Source organism: Molothrus aeneus, chromosome 16 (genome assembly GCF_037042795.1).
Source record: "Molothrus aeneus isolate 106 chromosome 16, BPBGC_Maene_1.0, whole genome shotgun sequence".
NCBI classification, from domain to species: Eukaryota; Metazoa; Chordata; class Aves; order Passeriformes; family Icteridae; genus Molothrus; species Molothrus aeneus.
This window is the reverse complement of record NC_089661.1, coordinates 315,324-329,191: the sequence shown is the minus strand read 5'-3', so window position 1 is coordinate 329,191 and position 13,868 is coordinate 315,324. Positions and strand designations below refer to the sequence as shown.

The 13,868-nt window shown below is 45.2% G+C and overlaps 1 protein-coding gene across 2 annotated transcripts in view; it reads right to left on the bottom strand.

The window, feature by feature from the left end:
* IFT140 (intraflagellar transport 140) overlaps positions 1-13,868 on the bottom strand; it is an 84,633-nt gene that overhangs the window by 1,376 nt on the left and 69,389 nt on the right. For both annotated transcript variants that reach the window (XM_066561165.1, XM_066561164.1), the window contains 10 exons: positions 7,299-7,476; positions 4,927-5,117; positions 3,820-3,915; positions 3,338-3,470; positions 3,105-3,248; positions 2,581-2,709; positions 2,192-2,374; positions 1,292-1,498; positions 917-1,129; positions 674-840 (listed from right to left, as the gene is read on the bottom strand). In XM_066561165.1, the coding sequence (XP_066417262.1) occupies positions 674-840; positions 917-1,129; positions 1,292-1,498; positions 2,192-2,374; positions 2,581-2,709; positions 3,105-3,248; positions 3,338-3,470; positions 3,820-3,915; positions 4,927-5,117; positions 7,299-7,476 (1,641 nt within the window). The remainder of the gene's footprint in view (positions 1-673; positions 841-916; positions 1,130-1,291; positions 1,499-2,191; positions 2,375-2,580; positions 2,710-3,104; positions 3,249-3,337; positions 3,471-3,819; positions 3,916-4,926; positions 5,118-7,298; positions 7,477-13,868) is intronic.

Sequence of the window (13,868 nt, the reverse complement as noted above, 5' to 3'; positions counted from 1 at the left end):
GCACAGGCAGGATATGGGGTTGCTGGAGCAAGTCCAGAGGAGGCCATGACGGTGTTCCAAGGGCTGGAGCCCCTCTGGACCCAGGCTGGGAGAGCTGGGGGTATTCATCTGGAAAGAAGGCTCCAGGGAGGGGCTCCAGGATAGCTGGAGAGGGACTTGGGACAAGGGCCCTGAGAGACAGGACAAGGGGGAATGGCTTCCCACTCCCAGAGGACATGGTTAGATGGGATATTGGGAAGGAATTGTTCCCTGGGAGGGTGGGGAGGCCCCATCGCTTGAAGTGTTCAAGGCCAGGTTGGATGTGGCTTAGAAGATCATGGGGTAGTGGAAGGTGTTCCTGCCTATGGCAGGCTTTTGGAACAAGATGGTCTTTAAAGTCCCTTCCCACCCAAACCAGTCAGTGATTCTGTGATTTTATGATGATCACCTTTCTGGCTACACCTCCCTTGGTCTATATCCTTCTCTTTCAGGTTACGTTTCCATCTTTAATGCAACATTTTAAATGCACTTTTAAAAATCACATTATGATTTCCCTGCTAGAAAAATGTATCAGCAGCTTTTTTTTTTTTTTGCAGCAAGCTGCAAATTACTTATTAAACTTCAGGTACTGTTACAACTTCTATTCTGGTATGATATTTTTGTCAGTTTCTGTACTATCCATGCTGCAGCTCACCTCTGAGCATGGATGAACCGCTTCATCAGACTCATCCTGCTCTGCAGGTGACCAAGTTTACTTTCTTGTTCCACAGGGCTTCTGGCCTTTGCTTTGGAAAGGCACTTGTATGCTTCTGTCAGTGCTCTGTGGGCTTTTTCATAGTTCTGATACTCATCGATTTCTACCTGCAAGAGGAGAAAGGAGGTCTAGCTTGAGAGCCAATAAACCAAACACCTTCAGCAGTCACAGAAAGGGCAGTACCTGAGCACATGCATCATAGAAACCTGCCAGGAGGTCAAGGGCCCCTCCTTTGGTGTAGAAGCTGATGATATTTGCAATAATCTTTGCGTCCTTGCGCCAATCCAGTGACTGCAGGTAGTTGGCTGCCATGATATAAATTTCTCTCTGTCTGGAAACTCCCGCAAAGAAGATAATTTTCTCAGTATCTCCAGATTTCAGTAATGCCCTCATAGCCTGGCAAGGGAAAGAGTGGCACAGATGGAGAGAGGGAAAATACTGTGAATGCAAAAACACCATCAAGATGGTTCAGAAGTTTCATGTGGGTAGCTACTGTAGGAAGTCTGCTTCAAGGTTTACTTTTCAAAACACCCTCGTTTTGAGGCTCTCCAGGCTGACCTTTAACTTGTTTCCTGCTTGTGTGTATTTCTTGGTGGCAATGTGGTAGTTGCCTTGTCTCATGCAGCAGTCAGCAATTTGCTCCAGCAGCTCTCTCCGGGACTCCTCAGAGAGATCCTGGGATTCCTTGGAGACTGTCATCTTCTCAGCCAGCTCCTCGGTAATGGTTAGGTTCTGCTCCAGGCAGAGCTGCAGAGCTTCATGGTACTAATGGGAGCAAGAGAGCAATAAGATGTTGTAAACACTACCATGATACCTCACATTTGCTTGTGGAGTAACCTACAGAAATCCACTAGAAACACAAGTATCTGAGGATGCTCTGTCTGGAACACTGGGCTGTAGTTACATGTCAACATCAGCCCCTGTTCAGGCACACACTGTCCCATTTGTTTGCTAAGAAGAACATGTTTGTTCTTCCATGACAACACTGCTCTCACACAAGTGTGCCATTAAAGATTCAGCCATTTTGACTCTGAACATGAGGTTTTCAGAGACCCACAAGTCAGGTTTGTTAGGCACGATCAATAGTAACATTTCCAGCAAATAAAAATAAATTGAAAGATTTTGTTAAATATTTTGGTACTTCCCATATAGGAACAAATTCTGAGTAGGCTATACAAAAGCTTGTAGTCCAGAAAAGGGCTATGGTACCCTTGAAAAGTGTAGAAGAAAGCCAGCCATAGGAGCTTGTTAAAGAGGAGGGAGCACAGAATGGTCTGGTGCCCAGCATTTTGGCAAGGCTGAGCTGCCAGTGCCTCTGAATCACTGGCTTAGGAGGAATCTTGAAACTTTACAAGGGTCTCTTGTATCTGTTTATCTGCACAGATGAATGGCTGTGTGCAGGTACACACCTGTTGTGCTCCTCTACCTGTGCAGAGGGGACCAGAGGGCTCAGCTCACCTTCTTGGCTGTGAGCAGCAGCTCCATTGCCTTCTCATACTGAGCATGTTCAATGAAGAAGCCGGAGCAGCGGGCGAGCAGGGCTGGGTCGGATTTCTCATCCAGGTCCTCAGCAATGAGCTGTAGGGCCCCGAACTGCTGCGTGGCGAAGGCCAGCTCCAGGGCTTTGGAGAAGTGTCCTGCCTGCAAAATTAGGAATGAGGCTTCAAAGACTAGAATGAGCACTACAGAGCCAGTTCACAGGACACCCTGGCTTAATAAAGTATTACTCACCAGGAAAAAATTACAAATAAGCAGGACATAGTAAGCACCACAGCTGATTTACAATTCCTCTGCTGTAGAAACTGCTTCAGAGTAAAGTTTGGGAGTTTTTACTAAAAAATATTTACCTTGTGGTATAACATAACAGCTCTGTCCATTTGATCCCCCTTTTCCTCATAATAGCAGGCTGCCTCTATCATGTCTTCTGGTGAGCTCAGGAGAGCCAGGTTCATCAGCTGATCATTTAAATTATTCGCCTGTTCAAAAGCAAAGGTTTGGCTCTGGGTGTGCACACAAAAATTTCGTAATTCCAACTTCTGGCAAGCCTGTGTCTTTATGCTGTCCCATAGTACTAAACTCTCACCCCCTTCAGTGTAAAAAAACCTCTATAACCCAAGTGATCTTCAGCTTTGATTATGATTATTTCTTTCAGGGATTTTCTGATGAGCTGTTTAAGAAAATACATTTCCAAACCACCAAGGCTTTATTGATCCACCTTTAGTAGAAGAGGTCCACAGAAACCAGGAGCAGCTTCATCATGGGCTGTTCAAGAGCAGGCGGTGTCTTATGGGACAGAACAGGCACAAACACCTTATACTCCCAAAGGGCAGAAGCCCGTGCTGGTGTGGGCACACAGCACCTCTCAGCGTACCTTGCACAAGCGGATGGCATTGTTGAACGCCTGGGCCCGGCTGTAGAAGTGCACGGCCTGCTTGATGTCCTCCTGACTCTCGTACTGGCGTGCCAGGTGATAGGAGGCTGCCCCATTCCCCGTTTCATTTGCTATTTCAGCAGCCTGCAGAGGGAATTGTACAGCTTTACTTCATGTCCATGCTCCTCCCAGGACTGAGAGCTCTGGAAGCAGGTGGAAGCAGGCTGCCTTACCTTCTCAATGTTGCCTTGAAAGCAGTGAACACGGACTAGGGAAAAATAGTCCTGAGCCAGTGCATAGTATTTTAATGCGGACTCCATGTCTGACTGGCTCTCCAAGTACTGTGCCCACCACTTCCACAGGCTCCTGGAAAAGCAGCAGTATTAACTGCAGCAATGAGAACTGACAGATGCTGTTTGTCACTGCTAGAGAGCTTGAACTAAAGACTTAACACACTTCTCAGTGTGTTCATGGTTTACCCCAACCCAAGTGTGACACTCCCAAGATCTACACTATACCAGAAGTCAGCCTGGATAACAATGTGGCAGTTCTTATGCAAGTGCAGCATAAACCTGAAAAGCTGTTAGAGGGTCATAGTGGATAAGGCAGGGGTTGAACGAGACTGAGAAGATTCACACTCTGTCATCCTTGCACTCATCACAAATTGTATGTCAGACCTGACAGCCCGTGTAGAAGGAACAAGCATAGCACTCACTTGTCTTTCATCTTGTTGATGTAGTTCTCCAGTGCTTGTAAGTCTTCAGAGAGCATTCGAGGTACCTCAAACCTGTGTGTGTCTGACTTTTCGTAGCTGTAGAGAAGAACATATTAGATGTGAAATGACAGCCTCCTTATTAACTCTCTATTAATCTATTTAATCCTGTTTGCCAGCCAAACAACAGACAACACTGGCAACAACTGCTTCAGCTGTATGAGTTCACTGTATGACCAGTTGCAGTCCACCAGCACCATCAAAAATTAAAAGTTCAGTGGTACTGCCAGGCACTTGGAATCAGGGAGGTGTGATCTTCACAGCACACAAAATACTTTAAAAGTGCCAGTGATGGCCCAATGAAGTATTCCAGAAAGTTCCCCAAGCACACCTGTCTGGACAGGTCACAAATGGCCCAGGCTCCACATGGTACCCACTGCAACATCAGCCTCTGCCACTGCTGAGAGGTGACTGCCCTTCCCCAGCACCCACGTCTCCTAACCCCACTGCCCACCATGGCCATCAGTGGGCCTGCCTGAGCACAGCAGAGTTCTGCTTTGATTCTGAACAGAATTGACCTTATTGGATGATGATGATGATGATGGGAACTTTTCATATTGGAAAACTCATATAAAAACAAGATCTCAAACAAGAAATACAAGACATCAAAAATACCCTCCCCTAACTTGTCATGGGACTTGGCAGTCACAGGAGAGGATCAGCCACCAGAAGTAACCAAATCAAACTCAATTCTGCTCCAGCAGTTGTGTCTAGGACTCTTGGGAAAAGCAAATAATTGTTTTTTTCATGGAAAAGGAAGGGAAAGATGGCAGTGGTCTTCCAGAGACAAACACAGGACTGGATATGAGTGGGTTTTCACTACTGGCCCAGACAGACTCTTGACTTTTTATGACACTACACATTATTTGCATGGGAGGGTGCTCTGAGGTTTCACTGGGAATGCTTTCACTCTATGAGATAGAAGGCACCAGAAACAGGAAAAAACTTTACTTATAATTTTTACTGGTCATCATCAAACATCCTCCTTCACCCAACTTCACAGGAGAAAGAGGCTCCCAGTCCCCCAGCTTACACCCAGCTGCTGCTTACTGGGTGAGTGCCAGGCTCTGCTGCCCGGTAGCCTCCAGGTGCTTGGCGTAGTTGTAGTGGGTGGTGCGCAGGTGAACCCGGTCGTGAGCCTCGGCCGTTTCAATGGCTTTCTGCCACTGGTTGGAGGCCTGGTAGAACTTGTTCAAGAGGTCATAGCGTCTGCAATCCTTGTACAGCTGCTCTGCGTCCTCCTGAGGGGAGAGGAACGCCCAAAATCCTGTCAGCCCCGACCACGCTGCATGTCAGTCACACCAGGCACTTCCTGGAACAGTTTATTAGTGCAGGGCATTGCAATGCAATTAAAGCGACAATCATTCAGTCAGAGGGTTTGACCAACTAAATATACATGGCCTAGGATAGCATGTTATTGGGAAACAGGATGGTTATGTAAAAATAAGGAAAGCATTCAGATCCTGACATTTATCGTACAGGATTGCCTGAGAGGGAGGGGAGTGACACAAGCAAGTCATCAATGATCAAATGCTGTCATCAGGAGTGTGAATCACCAAAAATGGAGACATGCTTAGGTGGGGGTACAGCTACTGATCATGCTGCCCACCCAGGGGTGGGGATTAAGAGAGGATCCTGGCACTCAGGGTTTGAGAATTAAGGTGTTGCAAGCCAGGGAACCCCTGTGGCCTCCCAGCAGATCTCAGAGGTAGCAATGCTGTTTGTGGACAACTGAGCTCCATTCCTGGGAATAAATGTTAGTAATTTATTGCAGAATTAGAACAGGAGGGTTTTGCCGGTGCTGACGCAAGGGTGGGCAAAATTTGGAACTATTCTTTTTATTCTCTGAGAGGTTCTAACTCCTGTGGAAGGAGCACTTTCCTGCTCCACCCAACTGCTGTCCAGCTGAACACTATATTTAGTAAATTAAGATTATCTGTCCAAGACAGAAAAATGCTTTCTGTCTCTTATTGTTTCAAATTTAAAAAAGCACAGAAAGTGGAAAAGGAAGATGCCTGCCCTAAGACTCTGTACAAGATGGAAAAAAGCAGTAGAACTGCATTTGTTTTGCTGCAGTTCCCTTCCACCTCTCCAAACAGATCTAAATATCCAAGAGAAGCAGTGCTGACACTTTTCAGCCTCATAGTTTTCTCTGCCAGGAAGCCTTTACAAACATTTAGTTTGAATTTTCCTTTTTTCCTTACCTTTAACTCATAATAGTTACTCTCTGTCTCTTTCTCTCTCTCATACTCATCAAGTAACTATAGATTACTAAATACCTTTTCAAGCCAAATTTTAATTATTTGACCATTTTCAAGACTTCCTTTTCTGTGAAATCTTTCTAAGAGCTGAGAAATTTGCACTGATTTTGTCTGAACTTTTTCCAGTTCATCAACTATTTTTTCTGTAATGAGATACTTAAAGGCTGGAGGTCATCATTCCAGCTGTAGTTGCCCTGAATACACAGATAGGAGTTAACAAATCCAGGCCTCAGGATTTGGCATCTCCTCAAACATGGCCCCAAACTGATTTTTGCTGTCATAGCACCTTGCTATTTTTTATCTAATTCAGTATTTCCTATAGACTGTGGGTTATTTCATAAATTCTTTTCTAGTTTTTCCCTCTGACATATCATATGTCTGGATCTCTTACAGTTCCCAAATGAAAAATTTCTGGCTTTCTTATGGATCATTGCTAAAGGTATTAAATTAGTAGAATACTAATTCCTCTCTAACCAACACCAGTCAGTTTTCAATCCATATGAAAATGCTGGTCTCAAATTCAGTTTAGATCTCAGTTCTATTGGCAGTCAAGGGGAATGAAGACAGACACGAGACACATGGTCTACTTTGGGGTGTATTTGCTGCCAGGTTGGGCTCCAGATGGTGGAACCGCCAGATCTTGTCCTCTGTCTGAGCTGGATCAAGCCCAGTTCCTGCTCACACAGTGGGAGAAGTCAGGATAGAAATCTGGGTGACTAGGCATCCCTGGGACAGTACAGGCAATGAATGTGACTGACCAGAGCTCTCCAGCCCCACAGGAAAAGTCTATTTTCCCTAAACTCCTTCAACAACCTCAGGTCAGCCCTCACTCTGTGACAGCACACAGCTCTAGCCTTTCACTCTAGAAACAAATAAGTTCAAATTGGAACTTGCGTTCCATATCAGAACTTAAATATCAGAGCTCCATATCAGAGCTTAAAACATGTTTCTTGAAACATTTTAACTATAATAAAATAGAGCCTTTTTTTAAATCCAGTGAAACCTAGCTTGGAAGAGGCTTATGCCCCAAGAAAGCAAATTTTTGTTAAATGTTTCACACATAAAACAATCATCTTTAAAATATATTTCCTTTAGTCAGCAGTTTCTTTCACTGAGTAATTTTTCAGAGTCTGATATAAACCATTCACAGCTTGGCTTTACCAGCATGCCCAGCTGGATGGCCAGCACAGCCACCCTGGCCTTCTGCTCTGGCTCTTGCTCAGCCTCCCTCAGTGCCTTGGCTCCTCTGGCATGACCCATGTGCCCCAGGCAAATTTTGGCAACATCGAGCCTCTGAGTCTTCACACACATGCGAGCCATGTTCTCCCAGACAGCCTCACTGCAGGAAACAGGAAAGAAAAGGAGAGCTGTTATTGTGTTGCCTGGAAGGCAAGTGAGGTGTGAGGAGGGAGAGTGTGAAAGGGGAAACCATCAGTACCTTGGGACTGGGGTGACTGTAACAGAGACTCCAGCAGCTATGTCAAGATCAAAGAGGAACAGAAGCAAGCCCACACACAAAGGTCACTTCTTGAGCTAAATGACCCCAACCTTAAGGAAATATTGTGGACTTTGATTTACACCAATGTCTAAACAACAGCAACTACACGTCTACTCTGGAGACAGGCTGAGAGAGTTGGGGATGTTCAGCCTGGAGAAGAGAAGGCTCTGAGGAGAACTTAAGAGCATCTTCCAGTGCCTAAAGGAGCTCCAGGAGAGCTGGAGAGGGAGTTGGGATGAGGGCCTGGAGGGACAGGACAAGGGGAATGGCTTTAAATGGCAAAAGGGGAGATTCAGATTGGAAGAAATTCTTTCCTATGAGGGTGGGGAGGCCCTGGCACAGGTTGCCCAGAGCAGCTGTGGCTGCCCCATCCCTAGAAGTGTTCAAGGCCAGATTGGACAGGACTTGGAGCAACCTGGGAATAGTGGGCATCCCTGCCCAAAGCAGGGGTGGGTAGAACTAGATGATCTTTAAGGTCCCTTCCAACCCAAACCAGTCCATGTTTGCATGTATATAAACATTTATCATGTGCCCATTCTGCTGTAGCTGCGACCTATAGACAGTCACAACTCCCACATTGATGTTCAGAAATCAAAATTTAAATTACAAAAAAAGTCTTAACCTACACTGGAAATCTCCTGTTGCAGTCTGGAGTAGTTTAAATACTGAACAACTACTGGGAGTACAATTGTTGTTCCCAGTTATAGGGAACGATGTGTAGAAAAATTACCAAACAACCACGTTCTAATATAAAACTTGCATAAAACAGACAAAAAGAAAAGCTTTGTAATGCTCAGAACAAGAACTCAGGGCTATGACCCTGGAGTTAACACTGCAAAGTCCCCTGCCCAGGCAAAGCAGGAGGGGCTGAGGACCATGCTCCCAGCTGGAATGGCTGGCAGAATTGCTTAGCAGAAGGAGCACAACAGAACTGACCATCATGGAGTGGGACAACCAAATGTTTTCACAGATTCTATTCACTTTTGAGACTCTTCAAAATTTCATGCAGTAGCTTTGACTAATAAAAACCATGAGCATTCAAAATAAGGTTTTTTTCAATGTCACCCTCAGCAGCGGTACAGTCTGTGCAGTTCTCAGGCACCAACACAGCACAAAGTAAAGATCTAAATTCTAAAAGCAAGGAGAAAAGAAGAAAATAATAGAATAGAATGACACTTTATGACCTGCCACCAAATTCCCTTCCAGTTTTCCTATGATTAAAATGTTTTTCTGTTTCCAGTGGCTGTGAGAAAGCCCTGCATACACAGGAGAAAGTGACTAAATGGGAAGCAGTGGAACGGGTGAACCATGACGTGCTCATACACTAAGAAAAGGCACAGGAAAAATTCTTTGCATAATTTACTTAAGAATTACTTTTACTTGCAGTGCAACTCATATGAAGGTTTTGGGTATTAATCAATATAAGTAGTACAGACTTCACTGAGACAAACGGTACAGAAAAAATAAAAAAGGAATGAAAACGTTAAATCAGGGACAAATTTCAGAAAGATCAAAAGTGTTTCTGGTTTAGAAAAGCAAAAATACATGTCTGAGTGCTGCCTTTCTTACTACTGAGTGGTATTCAAGCATAGCCTCCTCATGCTCTTCTCCCACATGTCCAAGCTCCCCAGCTGAGGAGCCAAAAGGAATATTGAAATAAAACATGGTAATTTCAGACCTGGAAGGGCCTGACAGAAACCAATACCACTCAATACAAAAATGCTGCCTTGTGTCATCAGATGTAACCTTCCTGATTTCTGAAAAGTTGGAACAGTTTTCTCTTTTATTCCAGACACTATCTCTATCTGGAATTGGGAAAAGTGGGAAAAACACCTTTAAACAACATTGACACGATCAGCATGATGTTAGTTATGGTCACCTGGCTTTGACCAACACAGCCATCTGAGTTCTGTCCTTAGGAAAAGCTGCTTGAGGCTGTGCCTGGGCACAGCTGTGCTTCACAAGACTTGAGGAGAAGTACATTTCCCAAACTCTGAAGTGTGCCGAAGAAGCTGCCAACAGCCAGTTGGCTTGGGGTGAAGGAACACACATCTGTGCTGGGCTTTGTCAAGCTGACTAACAGTGAGTTTCTGAAAGGAAATCAAAGTCTTTCTTTTTCAGAGCTCTGACAGCTCTCAACTCCCTCCATGCAGGAAGATGAGAGTTCATGGGCTCAAACAGGCGAGCAGATGAGATTCTTATTTAGACTACAGGGAGTGGAAACTTTTGAGAGGAAACAGACTACACAGTGTATTTTAAAGTACAGTAAAGTTAGAAGATAACAGCGTGCAGAGAGTCATAGCAGGATTTAGGAGATGTTGCTCATCATCTCTCAGCTGTTTTATGCTTTCCTGGATGGCAACATCTCCTGCCAATGTCAAAATTCAGCAGGAGCTGCTGCCCCTAGGACTCCTCTTTGGGAGCTCTTGCCCCCCACACACCTGCCTGTGGGCCACACAGGCACCCAGGTACCTCTGCCCTGAGGAGCTGGAGTTCTGCCATCCCACCTCTTTCTCCTACACTCCAGACCATTTGCAAAATGAACCTGAGAGTCTTGAGCCATGGATATGCTGCGGGCAGCAACAAACACAGAGGGAGAAACATCTGCAGTGAATGTGCTCTGCAGTTGTTTTTATTCCAGCAGACACTGCCTTTTCCCACCCTGGCTGGGCAGGGGGTAAGCACACCAGGCTCAAACTGCACCAAAGACACTGAATTTGGGACTGCTCACAGCAGAGCACATCTTGCATGGACTCACCCAGCACAAAGACCACAGCAAGAGATGAGAGGGACAGCAAAGAAAGGTGTCCCTGCCCATGGCAGAGAGTTGGTGCTAGATGGTCCTTAAGGTCTTTTTCAACCCAAACCATTCCATGATTCTAAGATTCTGAGAGACATGATCAGAGCAGCTCACCAGCACAAGAACCCACGGCAGGTGAGACCACTGACTCCCTCTGACCATTCCTTCTCCTGCTTCCACCTGCCGAAACACCTGAAGGAGTGTTTTACCCAAGGAATCCAGCCTTGTTCTGCCCAGAGCAGTTCCCACACCCCACTCGGTTTGCTTAGCAGCTGCACAGGCAAGAACAACAGCCATGGTCCCCATGGAACTGCAGCAGACATTGGTTCTTTCCAGTAGACACATCCTTCACAAGATGGACAGTGCTCAGATAAGGTACACGGAGAGAAAAGGGTAGGGAAGGGGAGGGGATCCTGGCAGCACCCACAATCCACTTCCATTTTTCTCTTCATTTCACGAACACCAACCTCAGCCACGAGATGCACAACCTCCCTGGCAGGCACACACCTCCAGCACCAGGGCAAGTTTTGCTGCCCCTCAGAAATGTGGGCAGATGGATGTGGGTCTGGTGAAGGAACAAAAAACAGGAGGTGCAGAGCAGGTTCACTTAAATCCCAGGGAAAAACCACAGTTTATCTCCCAACAGCTGCCAGTGTAGTAAGAAAGCTGAATCTCTCCATGCATCCCTAAAAGGCAGCAACTCTACTTTCCAGCCCTGGCCCTGCTGTCCATATAAAAACGCCAAATAATATTTTTCCCTGCCCCCAGCTGTGACTCCAGGAATTTCCTCTTCTTCCCCTCCTCCTCCTTTCACCCCCCCGGAAAGCCTCTCACATCTGTACTTCATCAGCCGAAGCTGGAAATTTAATGAAGCCCAGGCACAGCAGCAGTGGGAGCAGAGCCATGGAAAGGCATCCCAAGCAGCCTGGGAGCCCCAAGCCCCCCACCAGGCGCAGGGATACACTGCTGCACCCTGTGCTCCCAGGCTCCAGGCCACATCCACAGTACCAGGGACTGGGGAAGCAAATGTTGATGCCTCTTAAGAGTGGACACAAATCTTACCACATATTTGATGAAAGTTTCCTTGCTTTATATCTGACCTTTCACATCTGTGTTTACAGCATCCACAGTCCTCACAAACCCTTCTGCTCCCATATATTTTTCATTGCCTAAAGCACTGAAGTTTAAAGAAAAAATGGAATATTATTTAGAAGGGCTGGAGGTTTATATGTCTGAAGCATCTCACTGAAAAACCTTTTCTCCCTCTATTTAATGGGCTATATTTGGAATATGAACATTGATCAGGATAAAAAAAAAATCTCTTTTCAATTTGGGCCCCACTTTGTTGAACTGGACCCTATAATATACAAATTATATATAACAAATTATTATTGCATCCTATAATATTATATTCTAGATAATCACAGAACCACAGAATAGTTTGGGTAGGAAGGGACATTAAAAACCATCTTTTTCCAAACCCCTGCCATGGGCAGGAATGTCTTCCACTAGACTGGAAAACTCTAAGGACTTGAGAAAATGAGGTTTTAGCTGATGTAGCTAAATTAGGTTTGATGCTTTTAAAATAAAATGCCTTTATGGGATCCTGGTTATAACTTTCTGTGGGGCTAAAAGACAACGGATTCAAGTAATACATGAAAAGTTGTAACAGTTCAATGAGACTCTTGATAGTGTTAATGATATTATATGAGCTACTCTAAGAAAAGTCAGGCATTTTTCATGTATGATCCAAACACTGAAAGCTGATGAGGCTACTCCTAAAAACTCTTCCCTGGAAGAAACATATCATTTTGATAAAGCAGCTTCACAGAATGGATCTATAATATCCCACTGAATACACAGCTTTGTTCCAAGCTTACCCTCATGAAACCAACACCAAGAGATTGCTCCATGTGGGTTGTATGACACAAACTCCTGTGCCCCACAAAATGCCGTGAGTACTGCAAAATGCACATTCTGCTGCCTGTTTGTCAGCAAAGAAGCATTCACTAAGGCAGTTTTTTATTAAGGATCAGGATTCCCATACTGTTTAAATTGGATTTTAGGGAAAATTTCTTCTTGGAAAGAGTGGTTGGGCACTGGCACAGCTGCCCAGGGCAGTGGTGGAGCCACCATCCCTGGAAGGATTTAAAAGCTGTGTGGATGTAGCATTTGGGGACATGGGTTTGTGGTTGGACTTGATCTTTTCCAGCCTTTATGATTCTATGACTAGACTGATTTGTTCAGCCTTTGTAAAATATAATTGCTATTGTTTTTATTGTTACATGAGAAGGAAGCTTGGACCCCCCCCTGAAAATACATACTCAGACTTCATCAAATCACAAAAATCAAATGGGGGGAGGCAGAAGCAGGTGTGTGACATTTCCCTAAAGGTAAATCTCTCCTGGCATTATCTGCATGTAAACATCATCTGCCTTCCTGCTGAATGCCTGGTTCAAAATAAACACAGAATCATAATAACAAGTAGTCCAAGGGGTTTAAAATATGCAAAGACAGTCATTGCTGGTAGGAAATTTATTTGAAAAATGGCGGACACTGGTGTGCTATACTGGAAGTTCTAAAACCAGAAATGTACAGAAACATGATCAACCACAGGGAAAAAGAGAAACCAAAGATGCTACAGTGCTCTCAAGGGATGAAGATGCTCAAAGTACTTAAAACTTAATTTGTTTAAAAGATTAAAAACTATCAGAGCACACAGAGGAGGGCTGAGTTCATAGCCAGGTTAGTACATTCAACTTCAGTACCTGAAAACTAATTATAGGAGCATATCAGCTTTATTGGAATTTCCCCCCCTTCTCTCACCAACAAGTCTTGAAAAGAAAATGTTGCCTTGCAAAAAATTTCAGACCAGTTTCTTTCTGTGTATTGAGTCAGGGCAGATCAGTTGGTTAGGGACAAAGCCTCTTGTCTTGGTAAGATGGAGCCACTATAAAATTAAATCAGTTTGTAATCTAATGTACTGATTACTGGGATGTGAAATCCTGTGCCAGCCCCTCAGGTGTGTGCCAGGTCTCCTCAGAGCTGAGCGGATGTGGTGCCTTCAGTGCAGTGTGTACAAGGCAATGCTACACTCGTGTGGTATTTGTGAAGCCTGAGGAACTGTGCCAGGCTCAGCTCAGGAGGGGCATGACCCCAGGCAGTACCACCTGGCTGCAGGGTAGTGCCCACCAGAATCTCTGTCCTCCTCCCGGTGCTGCCGAGGCAGCTGACAGGAACAGCAAAGAGCCGTTTGGAGTGCCAGTCTGGGGAAGACCGCTCTGCAAACATCCAAGTTCAAGAACAGTTTGGAATACCCTCAACAAGTCTCTTTACCGGGTTTATCAGAGAAGCACCTGCCCTGTGAAGAGAAGCCACTTGCCCTGTGGCAGTGCAGTCCGTCCCGGGCTGTCAGCTGGGCCATCCCACACGG